General features: G+C 41.1%; 1 protein-coding gene across 1 annotated transcript; it reads right to left on the reverse strand.

Annotated features, from left to right (window-relative positions):
• Window positions 1-935: 935 nt before the first annotated feature.
• Window positions 936-19,513, reverse strand: gpm6aa (glycoprotein M6Aa). Its single transcript, XM_035160899.2, has 7 exons — window positions 19,069-19,513; window positions 7,160-7,352; window positions 6,721-6,877; window positions 5,294-5,447; window positions 4,528-4,604; window positions 4,074-4,139; window positions 936-3,032 (listed from the first exon to the last, which is right to left on the reverse strand). Exons 1-7 carry the CDS (start codon window positions 19,103-19,105, stop codon window positions 2,880-2,882), a joined length of 837 nt encoding a protein of 278 aa, XP_035016790.1. The 5' UTR covers window positions 19,106-19,513; the 3' UTR covers window positions 936-2,879.
• Window positions 19,514-21,442: the final 1,929 nt, after the last annotated feature.

Here is a 21,442-nt window from a genome sequence, read left to right on the forward strand (position 1 = left end):
ACATGGAGCTAATCGGCTAATTCCGAAGGTTTCTCCTCACATGATCAAGCCATGCCTCTGGTTAAGCCATTCACTTCCCAACCACACCAGTGCGTTTTCAAGGTTTTGCTAAATCTCCATGTTCCTATGTCAAATTTATTGTTGGACACATTTGAAAACTAAGCTAGGATCAGCCTTGTCAGGTTATATCCAACCACCTTCCCTTTGTAATGATCGGCACTGGGGTTTTGACCCATTGTTGTGAGCTTTCTTGTAAAAGGAGGAGACTGTTTTTCTTGCATTCTGATGTAAGTTCCTCTGCTTCTGAAGAAATTCCTTAAATGTAAATGTATTATTGAGCTAGAGGCCATACGTAAGATGTGTGAGCGAGCTCTGTCTGGCACCAGGGTGCAAAGTGTAATCTTGGATGTGATTTATTACCTGACTGGGTGCAGACCAGCGGCTTGGGCTTGGGGCCAAACCCTCTTTCATATTTTCTGCACACGTCGGTTTAGCTCGGGAATAAAACCGGTGTTGACTAGAATGGATCAAAAACCTTCATCGCGTCCAGTTTCCTCCAGACAGTCCTCTATCTCAAGTCTTACTTGTCTTAAAATAAATTGATAAGATAATATAGTAGTCTTCTGCATGTAAAATTATACATTTTAATATATCTTTTGAATAAGCTATTATATAACTTGTTCGATAACTCCTAACTTAAATGCGTGAAAGTGATTATTCATACCCTGTATTGGTTAGCAAACTTTAAATAATGGATTTAAAAATAGTGTGTCTGTTACTATTAGTCCAGGCTAACTCTATTTTGAACTAGTAAGAGGAAAGGGAGACATCTAGTGGTATGAGGTAGCTACTGATAAACATACATTTTCATGTTGTTTCATGTTTCAGTGGGAGGAAGTTTTTCGAAACAAAAAAAGGACACGAGAGACGTCAAGTACTTATTAACAAGTACACAAGTGAGTTTTATTTATGCAAGCAAATTTGATCATACAGGTCAAATAAGCCACCTCAAGCTGTTGGCACATGAATGTACAAAACAGATTCAATTTAAAGCCTGCTACTAGAAGCATTCGTAGTGAAAGTACAAAAGACTAATACAAGGAAAAAGCAGAGAGCGTTTTTTTTTTTCAGATCACTACAGAGTAAGCAATGTTGGTATTAGTTTTAAGACATGGTTGAGAGCTCATCACAAACTAAACAGACACAAATCAAAGACTACAGTCTCTATTATCAGTAGCATAATGCGGTAAGCGTGGGGGGGTTAAGTACTGCACATATAAACAAAGGGTTGATCCAGCAAGACAGTCATAATCGTCAAAATAAAGAAGTGAAGTAAAGTAACTTTTGAGTCAATAAGACTATATTAATGCATGTCCATGCCACGAGAAACATCTAAATTCACAGTCTTTACTAACAGTACAGTTATCCAACTTTGAGTTGAACATCAATGCGCTTACATCTAGAGATAGAGCACAGAAATGGTCAAATAAGTGCATGAAACTAGCTTTTTTTTTGAGAAATACTGACAAAACAAACTTTGCCAGCCGATGAACTGACAGTTTGTAGTTGTATGGCATCGAGATGTGTAAGCAATACAGTTACTGTCATGAACAAAATTACTGTGACACACACTTTCTGACATCTGATAATTCCACCAAGGAGAGTGCCATCACACCAACAACACTTCACACCGTCAGGGTTTGTTTTCCGGTTGAGACTAAAAGTGGACATACAGTGACCTCTTCTTCTTCTTCTCACCCGAACTGTCCCTTAATGTCAGCGGTTAACATATAGGTATGCTTTGATATATCAGTATTTACAGTGCAGAGTTCTGCCAAAACAGGAGTTTCATATTTATAAAGTTCCACTTTTAAGAAATTAAAAAATTGGTCATGAAAGCATGTTTACATGTGCTTTTTGTGGCTCGTGATTCAAAGACAATGGAATCATTCACAGTCCTAAAATACATTTAAAATGGCAGGATTATTATAAAATAAGCCATAATTTCTATTTAATTAACTAATTTCCATCTTTGATAGCTATCAAACTTGTTGTCTCCTGTTTAACAGGCTTGGCACGTCTAGCAATATTTGTTTTAATCTAACGATTTGGTATTTGTGTCTTCTTGCTACTGTGTAACTTCAAATAGAAAAAACAGATTGAATTACTTTCACGTGAAAGTGGTTTTTTATCCCTGGGAATACTGGTATGACAAAGGCTTACGCTGCTTCCTATTGTTGCATTGTGAGTTTAAAAATATTTCCAAAACTAACCACCCGTTACAGTACATAGTTTTTTGAAGATGAAATCTCCGCACACACACACACACACACACGACATGAGAAATGTGCTTGAAAACCTTTTTAAGCCCCTGTTGACCCCCTCAGAAATCAGCAAAAAATAAATAATGCATGAGAGCAAAATGACACTTAGCATCAAATAAAAACTCAAAAGAAAAAGAAAACAATAATACGCAAGTAAAAAAAAAAAAGGAGAAATACTACTGCTACTTCTGATTCTACAAACTACACTAACACTACTATCAGCACTAAACAACTTGTATTCAAGAATAGTATAACTGCCATAACGATAATCGTAACACCATCCATGAGAGAGGTAAAGGGGCTTGTTTCATCTGAAATGCTGTTTGTGACTGGAGAGTTTGAGTGACGTTTCCCCCCCAGACCACATTGTCATATGACGCACCAGTGACATCAGCGGTGGTGAGGGCCCTAGGCGCCATCCGCCCCCCCTCGGGAGGGGATGGTAGAGAGACAGAGAGAGACAGAGAGAGGAAGAGGGGAGAGAGAGCGAGAGAGAGAGAGGGAGGGAGAGAGAGAGAGGTCGGAGTGGGTCAGGGCCAGGCCTCCCGCTGCTCTTTATGTGTAGGCGTTGAGACGCTCCTTGGAGCGAGTGGAGTGGATGTCGTGAAGCTCCTGCTCCTCCTTCGACTTGATGTCCTCGTACTTCTGCATTCGGCAGGCGTCCTTCACGTAGGCCCAGTTGGCGGACAGCACCATCAAGTAGTGGATCTGAGGGGGAAGTTCGGAAGTGTGAAACATTGCTGCTTTCAGGGTAGAAGCTAACACAGTTTAATGGCTGTAACGGCTTAATCAGATTTATTATCTCTTGTGGATTTGAATTAACAAGCTACAGTAGTTGCATATTATTCTGAAATTCAATTAACAGATTTCAAAGTTTAAATTACAGATTATGTTCCCAGTGGTCCAGCAGGTGGCAGCATAATGCTAAATGTGGTCTTGGGCTTGTTACCATGGCAGCTAAGGCTATAATGAATGTATTGTGCTTTAATGACTGAGGTTGAAACACAGCTTCTCTTTGTGAGGAGCTGTCTGATGTCTGCAGTCAGACAGATCATTATTGTAACGATTCTATCGCGACAAATACAAATATTATTGTATTTGTTTTTCTTGGTAAGCTTATTTGTTAGGTGCATTTTTTAAAGATATTTTTTTAGCACTGCTTGAGTTTGCCGACATCAAAGCTGACAGATTATCTGTTGTGATGATTTGTCTCCACCATTTGCCGGGAAAACAAACACGAGTTATCATTGTCCTGCTATAATTTGCACCATCATACCTGAAACACACTCTGTTTTCTCAGAAAATGGCTACTCGCAAATTACCGAGCGATGTTTGCAACAATTTCTGAGCCTTTCTTCTCCCTGTTTCCATGACAACACATTGACATGTCTGGCGCCTCCGAAAGAGGGAGGGAGACAAACCCTGTCTTTTCCACTGCGCCAAAATGCCTTCCATCCTATCTGCAGCTATTCTCTCACAGGCGAGCACGACGCAGGCCAAGTAGGAAGCAGCCACAACAAAACACAGCTATTTTCCCAGCTACAGCATCTCCCCTCAGTTACCCCCCTCTTTTATTAAAAAACAGTTCCCTCCTACCGCTGCGGAAATGATCTGCTAACAATGAGGGGAAATCAGTGCTTTATGAAGAATGAGAGACGCTTCACTCGTTGGTGCAAACGCTCTGCTTGATTTAAGAGATATTTAGTCGCATCCCTCGAGAGGGAGGTGTGACTTTTATAGGTGTCTCACCATAGCAATGACAGCAGCTCCTGCTCCAGCGAGGGCACAGATGAACAAGTGGAACGTCATGTCGAGCTGGAGCAAAAACAAATCACATATTAATATCTGCCAACCAAACACCTACATGAAAAGGCACCTGTTAAATGTTAAAGAAAATTGAAATTACCTGTGATCACACAGACTCAATAATGAGAAAGACAACAACAACAAGGTAACATGTATATAATCACCATTAGTAAAAAAAAATAGAACAAGATGAATAATAACATATAGTTAATAAAACCATAAAATAATAAAGTACATGCCAGACTAAATAAGTGTGCATTTAATTAACGCATGAAATATCAGCAATTTTATATTTCTCCTCTCTGATCCTCTGGAAGGCTGATAGTGCCTAACTATTATTTTTCATATACACTGATTATTGACGTTGTTCGATTACTTAAAGTTGCTTTTATCTCACCTCATTGGATTCACACATCTTGAAGAATTTCTCCGATCCAGCACACACGGTTTTTGCCTCGGCGATTGGCACGATTCCTGAAAAGAAGTCACGTTAATCATGAAACAAGTGCTACGCAATAAAAATCGGACAGCGAACAGGTGCAAAATGTGTCGAGAGGCTGATATGTACCAACAGACCATTACAACACTGTGTGCATACAGTCACACACAGGTCTCTAATGTGATGGTGGCAGCACAAATAGTTGTTGACACAGAGGCGGCATTAATGGTAGCTGGTGGCTAATGGAGTGGAAGAGGTGGCACTAATTAAAAATAACGAGCCAGCCATATAAGCATGTGATATGATGGACTGTTATGGAGCAGTTTTAATGTAATTTTTATTTTGGACCATTAAAGTTTACAGGACAATAATACGAGGAGGAAATAGGGAGCATCACCCTCAAATTGGACCCTTTGCTGTGTTTTATTTTGAAAGGGGGTTATTTATTAAAGTTGCTTGTTCGGTAACATAAAATAAATCTAATTAAGTGTGAAATGTATCTTGGTGTATTAAATCCCTGTGTTGGATATATGCATTATTTAGCCACAGTATAAAGATATTTATTCGTAGAAACACAAATTGCCATGAACTTTATATTCTCCAAGACGTTGAAATAAAAGCAGCGGCTGAGGCAGTGCAACGTTTAGCAGTTGGGGCCACAGAGATCAGAGCAAACTGAGATCTGAGCGGTTGTAGGAGGGAAGAGATGGAGATCCATTCTTACCATACTGGCGTGGGTCCAGGCAGAGTGTGGCCCCTTCCAGCACGGTAGCGTTTTGGCAGATGTTCCAGATGTTGAAGTATATAAAGACCGGCAGGGAGGTGAAAGCAGTGACTCCGAGCCAAGCCAGCATGAAGATGTATGTCAGCATGATGAACTGAAAGGGCAACAGAGGAAAAAAAGCATCACAACTAGACACCGTGTAAATCAAGACTCCTAATTTAATCTGTGTACGATTAAATGATTGAGGATTAGAGCACTTTTACTTCTTCCACTACATTATGGGTTTGGTTCCAGGTCTTGAGATTTGAAAATTTGATTGACGTTAATCTGTGATATTTCTATATGTTACAAGGTGCTCCTAGTCTGCTCCATGGCACACTTCGCCATTTCAGCCAGCTATAGTCTCATGTTGGTGTGGATATTTCCATGGGCACAGGATTAACCCACACTAACTTAATGAACTCATCCATCACAAATACTATAGCATGGTTTACATCCTTTGCCTCCATGTGGAGCCTCAGATTGGCTGAGCAATTATATTCCAGCCATAATCCTGTTAGGACAGCTCCCAGCTCTGTGATGTGCTCCAGATGAGAGGGCTCCTAATTTCTTTACTGTTGTCCGCAGTATAATATTAAATTATTTTGACTGATGTTTTTAATAAAACTAATTTAGCACACTTGTTATTAGAATTTATGCACATGTGCAAATCAACACTTGTTTTCAGGACAGAACCATTGCCATTGCCATTTGACTGCCACGCTTGCTTAGATCCCATGTAAACTAAATGAGTAAAACCTTAACATTGGAGGAACATTGAATGTGACCCTGTTTAACCCTTTTCAGAATAACTGCAACAGAGATGGGTGAAAAACCAATGACCCGCATGGTGTTTGTCACTGTGACTGCAAAAATTTGTGACCTACAGAAACCTTCACGTTCTCAACCTTTTTCAAGGGAAACTCCCCCGGGAAACTACCTGACATTTAGATTTCCATGTGATTCCGGCAGCAGAAGGCTACACAGTCTACTTCAATACCGTCATAGGGTCGGACACTGAGTAGATACATAGATGAATACATCTAAAAACAAAAGAGAAAATGGGAAATCATGTATATACATCTAAGTGGCAGCCCACCTACACCTACGACCTGCACCCATTGGATGGTACTAGCTGTCAATCGTACTGTATCCACGCCCCAATGCTTACCATACTTTATCATTCTTTTTACTTTGAATTGGACCATAATATGCAAAATGAACATCATGCTGTTTTCAAAAACACCTGAAATTAAAGATTGAGACCATACACTCTTTAGAAAAATGTTTACTGATGTTATTGATCAAGTGAGAAGTCATTTTCTCATAGACACAACCAAAAATCTAAGCTAAGCTAAATTTCACAAGCACTAAAATGTTAGTCATACCCAAGCGCTGACACAGCGTCCACAGGTGGTGATCTTGAAGTCTCCATACAGGTCTTTGATGGCTCCACTGGTGAAGAAGCCCTCCACCATCAGCAGGATGCCATAGACGAAGAAAGCTGAGGCGATGCCGTAGATCACGTACTTTATGATGTCAATCCTGGAGAATGAATAGAGAACCAATGGAAATTTGCACAACTAAACCATATTACACATTCAGAAACGGCAGAAATGTGGGTCCATGTCCTTATTAACGTAGACAACACAAATAATCTATTGTTTCAAAGGTAAAAAATAATGTGGAGATCTGGTGCAGTGTGGTGCAAAGATAGTATGTCAAGCATGTATGGTTTTCCATTTGTGGGCAAATAACCAATTTCCTAAGGGTCGTAGTGTTTTCTTCCTAATCTAACCAACACTCAACGTCACTTTTACCACTCACATGGTGAACACATCCAGTGCGTCCACAGGGCTCCGCATCACCTCAAAGTAGTTCTGCAGGATGGTGACGGTGCCGGAAAGGGCCTCATGTCCGCAGCCGCAGAACAGAGCCACGCCAGCATACAGCAAGATGGTGGCTATGAGGGATGGGTACGGAATCCCACCCAGGCATTTGATGCAGCATTCAAGGCATCCTAAACACACACACAACAAATATGCAACTGTTAGTCAACAAAGACAGAAAAGGAAATTTCAGTTGTGAATAATTCAACAAAACTTTGCCGACGGGCGAATGCATTTGCATGTTTCACGCTGTAGAGCCATTTACTTTTTTGAGAATCTCCAACAATCAGACCACGGTTGGGCGGCAGCCATGCATGCATGCGTGCACAGTGGAGCAAAATACCACAACTTCTTAAAGTGGCGTGACCTCAGTACAGTACATCTTCCCCCTGATGTACGAGCAGCAGAACTCGTAGTATTTAGAGCCACAAAAGAGAACGAGATATTTAATGGCCTCTTCTGTTTTATCTCTGCCATTGTCTAGCGTCACATTTTGCCCTTATACTCTATCGGACCACACACTATATTTGTTGTGTCAGTGGTTCAGCCCTACAGAGGATGCTGACATTTTATTCAGCTCTAAAAAAGGTCCGGCTGAGCTCTACATAGTAATCCTGACCTTTAGCCCTATTCTTCTTTGGCCCCCGCTTCTTTTCCCCCGGGGGCCCCTTAAGGTGACTAATCACTGCTCAGTTCTAACTTCAATCTCCTGTCACATAGATTGCTCACAGAGAAGCTGAGACTGTAAATACTCGCGCACGCAACTGTGTCTGTGTGAATCTTTTAGATTTATGAGTCTCCATCTTATATCTGTGAGTGTGTGTGTGTGAGTGTGTTGTGTGTGTTTGGGGCACAGGCACTCAGTCATTTCTCAGCGTAGCAGAAACAGAAGTGGAATTTATTTCCCGTGGAAGCACAGAACATAACCAGACTTTATGGGGTCTTGAAGCGCATTGCGATATATTAACCGCACAGTCCCATTTTTCACGAAGCCAAGCCCATTCTAAATCAATTTGTGACTCCTCATCCGCAGTTGATGGTTGCCTACAACCTAAATATGTGCAAAACTGTCTGAATCAATACACGCGTGTGAAATGTGCAACATGTAATGTTGCGTTCATAAAACAGAAAACTCCCCTCGATCGGTTACATCACAATCATGGCCCATGATTAAATTCATCTGCATTCAGAGGCTCGATGGCGGCACAGACAGTTTCAGTCGTCAGTTATAGAGACGATGAAAGATTTCAGGATTGTTCTTCAAGGCAGATTTCGCCACCATCTCTTTTGTGGTTATCTCGTTGTCTTTGCCTGTGTTACAAAGCAGGAGTCAGAGCAAACATCCCCTCTCCTCCTCCTCCTCCTCCGCCACCTCCTCCTCCTCCTCCTCCTCCTCAGCTCTTTGCTGGTGACTCTGATCTAAACCTGAGTGGAATACCAAGTAGCTGTTCTGTGCAGAGCACTCCGATGCTCGCTGCAGCTCCAAAGCCCAGCCTAGACTTCACTAGATTATCTGCATCCTCGGTGATGTAATCCAGTGCCAGACTGTAGAATATCTGCTCTGCCTTTAATTCTCAATTTATTTTGTCCATGAAAGGTTTGCTGTGAATATACACTGTTTCCCTAAATTCTGGTTATGTGCTGGTCACATTTTTAGCGTCTGTTTGAGGTTGTTTTCTCAGATCAATTGTGTAGAGTTCGAAAAATGTCCAGTTTATGAACAAATGGTTAAAAGAGGACATACATGTCTGCATAGGAAGGTTTTCTGTGGCTTCCCCTTCTTCCAGAGAACTCAGAGAATAGCGCGTCACGATATGACAAATATGGAGAATCCCTCTCTGAACAGTTTACACCATCTGCCGGCTGTATACAAAATGTCTATGTCATCACTGCCCTGGTGTTTCTCCAACATTCGCACCAGCTCGTGCTCCCAGGAGTTGGACATCACCTGGGAAGAGACATCAAATTCAGGCAACACTTTAGCCTTTTGGTGCCTTTTAGACTATCGGGGCCACCTGACACCCACAGGAGTTTTTCACACCAATTCACACCTTCATTCATGTTACTCCGACAACCTGCACATAGGACTCCGCCAGTGAAACTGATGCCACCTCACGGATGAGAATAGGAATAGTGTTTTTGTCTGTCGTACATTAAAAGGGGAAAGTTCTCTCTGTGAAAGTTCCCACTTTCCCTCCTTTGACTTCTCTGCACAGTCATTAGTTGTTGGTAGAGTGTTCTATTTGAAGTTGTGATATCCATGAGGAGATACATTTGTGGTTTTAAGAACCAAAACCAGAAAATTTGTGAGAAAAGGCCGCCCGACACATTGATTTGGTTTAGTTCTGCCAACACAGAGGACTCTGGAATAGTAGATTATAGATAGTCCAAACCAGTGGAACCTTAGCAAGTGGTACCATGATTCATTTCATTGACTGGTTAGATATATGCAAATAGACGACATACTTTCTTGATTGTCACGAGAAAAGATAAAATTACCGACTGTTTTAACACAGGCCGGTTTTTCAGTTCGAAAGGCCGCTAAGACAGAAAGTGATCCTGTCAGCGCTTCCTCCCTCAGACTCATTATCCTGAGTTACCTTATCATCTCAGGAAGCAGGGAGTGACAGGATTTATTGATGCGAGGGTGTTCACTGAAGAGATGAGAGTGACAGAGAAGCCAGTCACAGTTATCCCTCTCGCTCTGGGTCAGTGTGCCTGTTTAAGCCACAGTAAGAACTGACTGTCCAATCTTCTGAAATACTCACCCAGTGGATGAGAGCATTGATTTGCATGTAGCTTTGTTCTTTTGCTTGTCGTTGAATCTAAACTATTTGGGTGAAGATCCTAAAGCAACACTTTTTTTACTGTGGGTTTCTTTGTTAATTTCCTGTTTTTGCTCCAGTCAGACTTTTGAAAGACCTTAATAGAGATGTTTTCGTGGAGGCAAATTATAAACTCACACCGCGAGCCAACTCACTCCCAAAAAAAAAATCATGTTGTTTTTCTCTTTTTATATCCACCTCAGGGACATCCTGGTTAAATTTGGTGCTGTGGATGTTTGGAGCTCGTGCTCTACATGAAGAGGGATGAGCAGGAACATAAATGATTTATGTCGTGGCCTCAATCAAGGTTTACTACCTCTGCATTATTTACATTTCTGCACGCAGATTCAACCGGCTGAAGCCAGCATCTCGGCAAGTCCTTTTAAAATCGTATTTTTACTTCCCCCCCAGGTGTGTAGCACCACCGGTCATATAAGGAACCTGGAGTCACTGCTGCTTATTACAACTCTAATTAACAGAGCTGAGCGACAACAACATAAAATTGCACGTGACTTGACTGAAGGAGGGAGCGTTTCCATGGAAACAGTTGAAGATGAAGATACAGGGCAGGATGGGAGAATTGGGGAGTTGTTTTAACAAGAGTGATGTTTAATTGATTGTGTGCTCTTAATTCTGTGGAGGAGAAACTCCTCAGACTCGGTAAAGAGAGGTGTGTAAGAAAAGGGCAAAATTAGAGGCAGGTTAACGTGACTGTTTAATAGTGAGTCTGATATAAAATGAAATGAGACGACATTTGATTTCTGTATTCAGCTGTTCTTTGTCTGTTTTTTAAGTCTTCATATTTTTATGAGCACAATAAAAAATAAATAGGCCGTGCCATTACAGCTTTACAGCTTTTAATTAGATGTGATTTGTTTTCGTAGTTCTCTTATCAAGTGTTGTCGCCGCCGCTGCTGCGTTAAACAAAACCTCCTCCCATACCGCCACATCCTCTCATTCCCTCCCCGTGACTCCTCATTGATCTTAAGTGACTGCCGAATCGAACTGGTGAGAAATGGCGAAAACGGCGGCGTGAACAGACTCGAGAGAGAGCGACTGGATGCTTGATCCATAATTTAGAGGAGGCACAGAGAAGCAGAGCGCAAGCCTCTCACATTCATTATTCATGCTCTCTGCTTTAGCCTAACATCACCTGCGATGTAATAAAAGGATCTTCAGCTTGACGAGGAGCTCCTCCAAGTATTTGAATTGATCACGCCCGCAGATGTAGTTACTACTCGTCTTCCGAAGCCCCCACTGACATGTCAGTCGAGTTGGGAATTTGGCCTAATTGACTTTGGCTAATCTGATTTGATGGCGGCAAAGATGTGGACCCTCGTGCACTGTATGTATTTTACTTCATCAGGTCTATGACAGGAAAATAGTTTTGATGGCGAAATAGACAAATTTCTCACTGACATTGCTTCATTCCTTTAGATTATTATAGATTAAAGGGTTATACCCAAAGATTCATGAGCAAAAAAGCTTTCAAATTAAAAATGAACTCATTTTTTTTAAGTCTTCTTTGTGAGTCTCCCACAAGGAAAGAAGATCTGAGGATATTCTTCCCACTTTCACATGTATCATAATGTAAAATCTGGCAACACATGGATTAGTCATAATGAAATTTGAACAAAGAGACAGGATTTTAGTTGATATGTATGTGTGGGGTTTTAAATATTCTATCCTCCGCACAAAAACATCTCTGTTTAGGGTGAAAAAAGTGAAGCCGACATGACCCCAAACACTGCGGTCCAATCAACAGAAGGCGTCTCCCTAATACAAAGAGAAAGGATGACCCCCCTCCCAAGGCCCCTCCTGCCTCCCACTTCTCCTCCATCTGTCAGTGTCATATCCGACAGGCAAAAGGGACGCACACACACACACACTAAACACACACATGCTCCCACTCTCACTGACCCAGTCAACATTCACATGAGGTTATCCTTGAATTAACCTTAGAGGTAAATGACGTCCTTCAAAGGAAACTTGCCTCCAACATGCGGCAGACAATTGGAATTAATTAACCAAAGATTATCTGCCCTTGTTAAGGTACTAATGAGATGGATGTTGTTATATTTACAGTTCTTTGACCTCGCCTGAAGTTTATTAGTCTCACTGTGACGGACCCACAGCAGATCCATGATAACATAACATGACAGTTTAAGCAGTCAATATTCTTATTAGCTCACTTTTTCAAGCCAATGGATTCTGTTTAAAAAGTAAGAGACTTTTCATAAACTGTATATATATATAAAAATAGAGACAGACTCCGACTCTACAAAAAGAAGTGAATGTGGAAATGCCTTATTATTATTATTATTAATAATCAAATAGACGATAAAGCATTGTATGCGTTGGGGGTTTGCATACCGTGTGATTGACAGCTAGTACTGTCCAATAGGTGCGGGTCGCAGGTGTAGGCGGGAATGCCCCCACACACTTCTTAATACTTCTGGTTTCAAAATACCAGTACTCGTTGGGTTGCCATTTGGTAGCCAATATATTTAGAAGTTTCAAGAACCACCAAACATGCTGATCTTCAGAATGTGTCAATTACCATAATGGTTAGTTTAAAAAGTGATATTTAACAAATAGAGCCTTAATATTGCAGGACGAGTTTATTGGCATATGTCCGTTTGAGTAATATTTGATGTTCTGAGGAAGAGGCTCCCTCATTATTTTCACCACATGCAGACAGAGCCTTAATTGTTCCAATTAGCATCGGCAGCTGTGGTGTGAACTGTATCAGTGCCAGTAAATTCCCCTCTTGAACCTAAAACAAACAGTGACTCAAAGCGGTGCAACTAGCATCCGTTTAGATGCACACACTCGTAGAATCCCCTCCATATTTTCTGTGTTGGCATTTGAGATGCCGACAGACGCAGAGACGAAAAGATGAGGATTGTTTAGTAAATGTTGGGCTGTTGACATGAGGGCAGAGAAAAGGTGTTGGAATGGACTGGAATGGTGGCATTCGGAGATGGCCAAATATTATGTCAAGATAAGTCTATATCAATAATTATCACAATATTATTTCTATTATTACCTTGTCTAAGAGTTATTTTTGCTCCTGGGTAAAGATTGTTTGATTGCTATTGTTTATATTTCCAATATTTCTTTAAAATAAAGGAGTACTACTGATCCTAATACTGATGGGCTACAGTGCTAGAGAATAAAAATCGGTAATCCATTTTTCACTATATGATCTATCTTCATGTAATAAGAAATATGTCTTAAAAATCACTAATCACTTTTAATTTGTTGCCATTTTGTCAGAGTTACATGTAGAATATAAATTGAATACATAAAGTAAACCTATACATATAATAGGAATATAAATTGCTGGTTCTACACAAATTAACATCAGGCTGATTCCAATTAATGCTTTTTAATGCAGATACTGGCCTGTAATGATTATACATGTCTTTGTTGGCACATGCTTAATTAAAATCCATCATATAGGAATGTTAAGCTTTGCTTTTGGTGCAGAGAAAAATTAATAAGACGCAGTGCCAGAGGAGGAAATGAACCAAATTGAATAAAGGAGGTGACATAAAAGGGAATAATAATCAAATTTTATGTCTGTTGCACGTTGACTGCAATTACACCACGAGACGTCGAATCAGACTCAATGTTTGAGCATCCAACTACATGTTGTTAGTTCCTTGTTAGTGGAGGAGTCTTGCATGGGGGGTGGGGTGGCAGCGAGCCTGGTCCTGGAGAGGGAGGGAGGGGGGGAGGGAGGGAAGGAGGGAGGGAGGTAGATCTCAGTGGGGGATGGTACGTCTGTGTCAGCCTGAGAGTAATGGGCGTATACGTGTCTCGTTGCTTTCCTATATTTAATGCGAAGCCCCCCTTTCCCCTGAAGCAGGCAGGTTTTTTTTTTCTTTCTCCCGCTCCCTCACACCCCCCATCTCCTCTGCGCATGTTTAATCAACCAGTATGGTTGCCATGCCAACCGCAGCACAAAATCTGCGAATAGGCCGGGTACATCAGAGCCGTGACCCACTTACTGTATGTCAACAAATTCAGTGGGACAATAGTGAATGAGACACACTATACACAGATAACCCCTCTGGGCAAAAAGGACGTTACAGGCCAGGTCCAAAAGCTCAGCCGCTGATTTCCTCTCTTCATTTTCTTTTCTTTTTTTTTCGCTGAGAGATGGAAGAGGCTGAACACGACTGCGTGACTGCTGAGCAGAGACGAGTCTTTTGTCTGCGTCAAATTCACTTCACAGGAACTTAAGGGCAAATGTCAAAAACTCAGGAGGGGAGAGCAGGGCTGTTCTTTTACTCTGAAGTCGTACACTTGACTTTGTAAGAAGCCAACACCAAGAGGTTTAGGGATTCACAGATACTAAACTATAAATCTTTATAATAACCTGTCTTCGGTTTCTGATTGAATCTGCGCAATTGCGTTCAGTTCACAAACCTTTCCACACGCTCCCCTTTGAAAAGAATGACATTTAAGTTTGATTTTATCTGTGAAAGTCTGTCTTTGAAATTACCATAAAATATAGGAAAAACACTATAAAATGCCCATTTATGTGTCTAAATTGTATTTTTACTTTAAATTTTAAACAATTAAAAGCAACTATGGGCGAACTATCATATTACAATCTTAAAATCTCATCTTGATATATTAAACACCTGTTATCCTGGATCTAAAAACCTGTAGCAGTGAGTCATTCCTGTGAGAACAATCAGAAAACCCTCCAGTTCTCCAACAAAGAACAATTGGTGGAACTCCCCAAACTTCTGCTTGGCTCGGGAAAAATTAGGATTCAGAACAATGAGGGAGAGAGCGAGAGAAAGAGGGGGGAGGAAATCGCCGTTGATATTTAGAGACCGTCATGGGACACAAACTCTCCATTGATGTGTTTACCAGTTTAATTAATTAGGATAAGAAGCTCTTAAAGGCAACATTATCGTTGCAGAGTGAATGGCAGGAAAACTGAAGCTGCTACTACGTAGAAATGAAAGAACACTTTCACAAACACAATATTAAGCCCTAAAATTAAATGCTTTTTGCAAATTTGAGTATGTATCACATAGCTTGTGCATTTCCACTTGACCAAATAACATCTGTTTGTTTTTCATGTTTTTTACTATAACACAAACACTCCTGGATGGAGTTCCATGAAAACTTGGTGAAAGGATGTTGTGTGGGTCAAGAAATAACGCATTACATTTTGGTGTGGATCTGGATCAGGGGACAGGGCCAGGACATGTTTGTTAATTTCAGGGATCTTGATGAAAAAAATCTGGGACTGATATTTAGGAGTCTGTGCAATTTGGTGCAAAACCCAAACAAAAATCCAGATGTAGTGAATTTACATGTGGTTTCCTAAAGGGACTGGGACTATGAGTGCCATTACAGGTTTGTCAGTGATGGTCATGTACTGTGTACTGGCCCAACGGCGTCATATATTCAAAGTGGCTTATTCCGAATTCACCAAGCCTGCAAATTTCACATTTATTGCCGGAGATGTAAATTCAAAAGCATTAAGTTCATTGTTGATTCTCTCATTTGACAAAATCTCATGCTGTTGTGTTTTATGAAAATGAACGAGAAATATAAATGACATTCTCAACATTTAATATCATCCCAAGCTAGTAGCCTGATCCAACAGAAGGGAAGTGGTGCCTTGCAGAGTAGATTCTTGGCACGGGAAAGGTGAACAGTTGGGCTCTTTCTTCAGATTTTTCATTCAGTGCTAGAACAGAACAAATCTCCAGAATATTCTACCTCATTTTCTCATGCACTTGTGCTCATTTGCAAAACTCCAATCATTTCAACCCTGAGTTCACACGAGTGGAAAACTGCTTTGTCAACCAAAGGGTGTTGGTTTGCTCCCTGTTGGTCTTGGCCCTGTTCGGTACATGGTGTGTGCACTGCTACATTTGGCTAGCAGCTGAAGTGAGCAGTTCCCACCTGGTACGTCTGACGCATAATCAGAGATTTGCACCTTGAAAAAATGAAGACAGAAGGACATTAGCATGCTGTGTGTGCACTCGTTGACACCGACACCTCGTCTCAGGTTGAAGTACCTATTTGTTCGCAATTCGCTATGATGATGATGATGATGTTTAATCAGTAGAATCATTGTCCTTTAAGAATGGCATATACATAGCAAAGGTAGGACCCCGTTGACATTAAAGCCCCTTTAAAACAGAGCTGCCTCATCCATCGGAAAATGTGGCTTGACATTCATAAGCTTTTAAAAGTGTTATGGCCGCACAGAGATATTGTTGTAGTGCTTGTGTTTGAGAACTTCTGCTCTGAGCAATGTTTGCCAGATTATTCAGCGTATCCCTGTGTTAACTGAACCTCTGTCTTGACCTTTGATGCACTGAGGTTTATTCTGGGAGAGAGCAACAGCAACGGAAATCATTGTTGGTCTTTGCTATTTTTCTTAAAGTCATTTAATACCAAATATGATCCTGGGGTACCACTTGCTAGTTGCATCTTATAACTTATAATAATACTTATAACTCAAGTATGAACAATGATTCTGACTTACTTTTACACAGAGAAACGTGACAGGACATCTTTAATGTTCATCAGGCCTCATCAGAACAATCACATCAACCTGTTATCTTATATAATGCCGAGCTGTCAGTTCTCAAGTCAATCATTTGATAAAAGTGAGCTCTGCTATCTTGTTCTAACACATTTATCTTACATTGTGTCACTTCATCAATCAGAAAAATCTCCTGAAATTATCTATCATGATTTGTCTAAGGCCTGGGGATAGATGGGAACGTGACTTTAAATATACTAATAGCACCGGGGTTTCACTGACAGGGAAACTTACACAACCTTCAAAGGTTTGGAGAGAAACCTTTTTCCCCAAAGTAGTTTTTATGGGTATGAGTTTTCATATAAACTGTGTTAATTTATAGTATTGTTTAAGTAACTGCCAATTAACCGTGATATCATAACTTGTTTGAAGTCAACTCATTTTATCTAATCTTCCATCTAGGCCTTAGTCTTTACCTGGACCAAATTTTATTCCATAGTAGAATACACAGTTTTATTAAATTTTTCTTCACACGTGGCCAGTGACTCATGGGGCCGTGTCACCATGGTAACCATAGGGCTGAGATAGGGTGCATCTGTCTGTCAGGGACCAGATTGAACGTTAGCTGGTAACAGGTTGGGCATTTCCTATATATATTTTTTTTAATCAAACAAACTGTATAGGGACATTAACAGTGTATTACATTGGAAATTGCAGCCATAAATACATTATATTTGGCCAAAAACTGTAAATGTTTGTTTATTTTTCCATAAATGCATCTTACATTTTACCCTGGACTTATTTTCCCAGCTGGATATTTTATCAAGCTCCACATCCTTCCTTTCTAATCATACAGCAAAACAATTACGTCATCGCTAAAATATAAATAAATAAATAAAAAATAAATAGGGAAATTACGTTTCTTCTCTACTCTGACTGTGTAAAAAAACAAAAATCAATGTAAAGCCTTCTGTTTGCACGTTAGCAATCTTTTTAGATTTCCAGAGGAAAATGCCAAAAAATGCCAGATTTAGTCTCACTGAGATTTCAGTACATGTGCACACATACATACTGCTAATGTAATAACAGAGTCTTTACAAACCCACACTTCACCCATGTAAATGGACACATATGCACAGCTTGCATGGCTGCATCTTCCAGTTGGGTGAGCATTTGCGTTAGTGGCCAAGGATGACAGCTTTTGCTTTCTGAATAGGATCGTGAGAGTGCACACCTAGTAATGGCGGCCAGGAGGTATTGGCTCAAAATCTGTTTTCAGTGGCTCAGTATGAATTGTGGTGTGAACAGCTCCCTCATAAATAATCTTATAGAAATTTTATCAATCCCTTTCATCAGCAAAGGAATAAAATAATATCTCTGAATTACTAACATACACTCAACCATGATTCTCTTTCTATAGATGATCATGCTTTTATGTTGCACCTCACGAATCCCTCATCCGTTCACTTTCACTTCATCTCTGACTCTGTATCTCCTTCTGTCTCTTTGCTTCCCACACTCAAAGATCTCTGCGAACTATTCCTGTGTTATTGAAATGTCATCAGCAGGAGTGGGCGAAGAAAGAATAGATAATGACTACACTTGGCCAGTGCCATGGCAACTGTTTCAGCTCATGTATGTGCCTGAGAGGAGTGCTGGGCTGCAGGGAGGAGAGATGGGAGGAGGAGGGAGGAGGAGAGAGGGGGGGCAGGGGGGCGGCAGAAACACAACACAAACATACGAAGCCATGCCTGACACATGAAGTAAATCTGAAAAGATAGAGATGCAAGTGTTTTCTACATGACAGCATTATCCTGGTCGTGTTCGTGTGTTATTTTGGGGATGGCTTTCAAAATAACAAGCCTATTGAAAATGCTGCAGTCCGCTGGTAAACACAAACACATCAACAGCACACTCGCTTGTGTGAGTCCCAGCAGTGCACTGAATCATTCATGCAGAGAAAAGGTGATGGTGCTGGCTGGGGGGGTGTGTGGGTGAAGTATAAATAGCAATTCCACTTTGAACAAAGCAAACACTGCCCCTCTGAAATGAACGCAGAGAAACCCCTGCTCCAGCATCAACATGAATGCCGCAAAACCGGCCGGGTGTTTGTGCCTCTGGACACAAAGGACGGAACCTGGCAGCCGATGGATTCGCGAGTGAAGAAGCTTGGTTTGGTTCTTCACTCTTCATGTCCCCGTGACAGGCATGAAAACCTTATCGCACAAACAAAGACAGCCCCAGCCCTCTCCTCTGAAGCAGTTCACACCCCTCAGACTACCCAAACACCACATACAGACACGCACTCCTCAGTGGAGTGGCTGAATCTCAATGGACAAAGGAATTACCCCCAAACAGCTGCTCTCCGATTCAGAAAGGGAGAGGCACACATTTGTGCATTTGTCCCTGCGGAGGGAGGCAGCACTAACAAAAACACCCATGTCAGATTTATTAAAGGGAATCCACCCAAACGTGAGCTGAATACTTTCTTACCTTTCTGGGTCTGCCCCTCATCCATGTCCTCTTCCATTGTGCTGATGCTGTTTTAGAGCAACGAGGGATGTGTGATAAAAATGCTGCTTTTAAGGCTCGAAACCCTTATTTGTTTTTAAGGGGTAGTCCACACAGCACCTCTGCCGCCTTTCTCTGGATCTCACTTTCCCACTATCTCTCTAGATGTCCCTACTGAGCGCTGAGATTGCCTGTCAGCTGTGGTTTCCGTCAAGCGTCCGGGTGATGCGAGGGAATCACTGAGTCTTTGTGGTGCTGTCCATTGCAAAGCTGCTGTGGCAAGTGCTGAAAACCCCCTTAGTCCCTGGACCAGGAGGAGGAGGAGGAGGAGGAGGAGGCGGAGGGGAGTAGGGGGGCTGGATGGAACAGAGGGTGGTCTCTATGTGGCAGGAAAGCGCATGTGCGACGGAGGGGTATGCAGCTGAAAAAGGCAGGTGTGTGGATAAATGTGGAAATAAAACAACGACAGCAGCAGAGGATTATAAACTGAGTGAACCTGGAGCCTCAGACTACGTCATGTTAAGTTGGGGGTGTTCATAAACTCATTTTACCCTTCCTCACCCAACACACCCTAAACACCCCTGACTTTCAGTTTGAATGGTTAAGCCTGGCAAACCCCCCCCAACCCACCGACAGCGGCTATGCTGCATTAACTGAACCTTTCCTTAAATAAGGGAGGGGGGGGTGGGCATCTGATTTCAAAATGGGATTCTCCTAATCTTATTAGTCATACAGATTCAATTATACGATCAGCAAGGAGGTGTCATTGGATTCTTATCACAGTATGTGTGTGTTTTGGTGAATTTAAGAACTTAATATATGAAGGGGTAATGTGGTTTTCAGTGAGTTGAGGTTTTATAGCCCCTGGTCTCGAGAAACTTTTAACAGCCAATGAGTTCCTCCTTTTTAATTTTTTAATTTTTTTATATGTTTCTACTGCACAAGAACCATTATGTGTTAAATTCCATAGTGAAGATCACGTTTAATTGTCTTTTTGGGTAGCTAAGTTAAGAGACCATTACAAAAAGAATAGTCAAAACTACTTTTGGACACCAAACCTTTGACTCTGGGCATATTTTCCTAGTTTTATAATTAGTTTATCATTTCAGTGATTACTTTGATATAATTCAGAATCTGTTAGAACACCAAGAATTCTTACCTCTGACTGTCTTTGGCTTTTAGAGCAAGATAACTTAGTCATTTACTGATACTAAATATTGTGGTTAAAACTAAAAACAATCACTGTTTTATCCTTCTCTAGTTAAAGATTGTTTTGGCTCCTCCAATCATTTATCTGGTCTAAACAATAACAAGAGGTCTGAGAACTGATCCCTGGGGGACTCCGCACGTCATAGAGACACACTGTCAGATTCATAACGTCGTGACAAAACAACTCGGGCCTTCTAATTTGTATTAGTATTCAGCCGTTTGTCCAAAGTTTTCATTTACTACTGTGGTGAAGTCGGAAGTTTATTAGAAACAACTTTCTTCGTAGTCTTAGCAAGAGAGACATTTAGTATTTGCTGCAAATCTGTTTTTCTGACTTCAAAATTGTTCTTCAAAAGTCTGATAGCAGTGTGTCAGGACAGGAAGTCAGTAACATCGGGTTGAAAACTGTTCATCGAGGATTTTTGGTCATAAGTACGAAATCGTGACAAACAAAACAAACAAGCAGACATATTCCATTTCTCTATGGAAAGTTTCTGGGGCTTTCTGGGGGGATTGTAAGCTTGTCAACTATATGGGAAATGGAGTGTGGGTATTATTGATGTACCTGTAAATCATGAGCTCATGCAATGTGACAGCACGACAACAAATTCATACACAGAATGTACAATTTATCAACATTTTATGATCTAAAATGCGTGAGGTGATGGACGTAGATAGATGGACGATCACTGAGGTACATTAAGCTGCCGTGGGATGAAAATGTGCTGTATGAGGGAGATCTGACTTGACTTGAAGCACAGACAGATGGTAGAATGGGTGGACGATCAGACAGGTGGATGAGATAAAACTTTAATGATCCCTGTGGGGAAATTGAGCTTCTGCTGCAGCAGAGAAGATGAAAAGAGGCAGGAGGGAGGCAAGTGGAGAACTCTGAGAGTGATCCAAGTAAACACATTTACCAAAATAGATTGTACATAATACAGGGATGGGAAGTGTTGAAAGCACAGTGAGTGATTGAACAGGTCGGCACCAGCACAAGTGGCAAATGAGGTGACAACCTGCCACTTTACACATGAACATACTGGGAAAATGTATTTTTCGTCCAACAATATAGTTTATCCGCCCTAATTAAAATAATGATGACAGCTGCATTCATAGGCCGTCTATCACATCCTCTTTATATCAA

The sequence above is a fragment of the Hippoglossus stenolepis genome, chromosome 7 (assembly GCF_022539355.2).
Source record: "Hippoglossus stenolepis isolate QCI-W04-F060 chromosome 7, HSTE1.2, whole genome shotgun sequence".
Taxonomy (NCBI): domain Eukaryota; kingdom Metazoa; phylum Chordata; class Actinopteri; order Pleuronectiformes; family Pleuronectidae; genus Hippoglossus; species Hippoglossus stenolepis.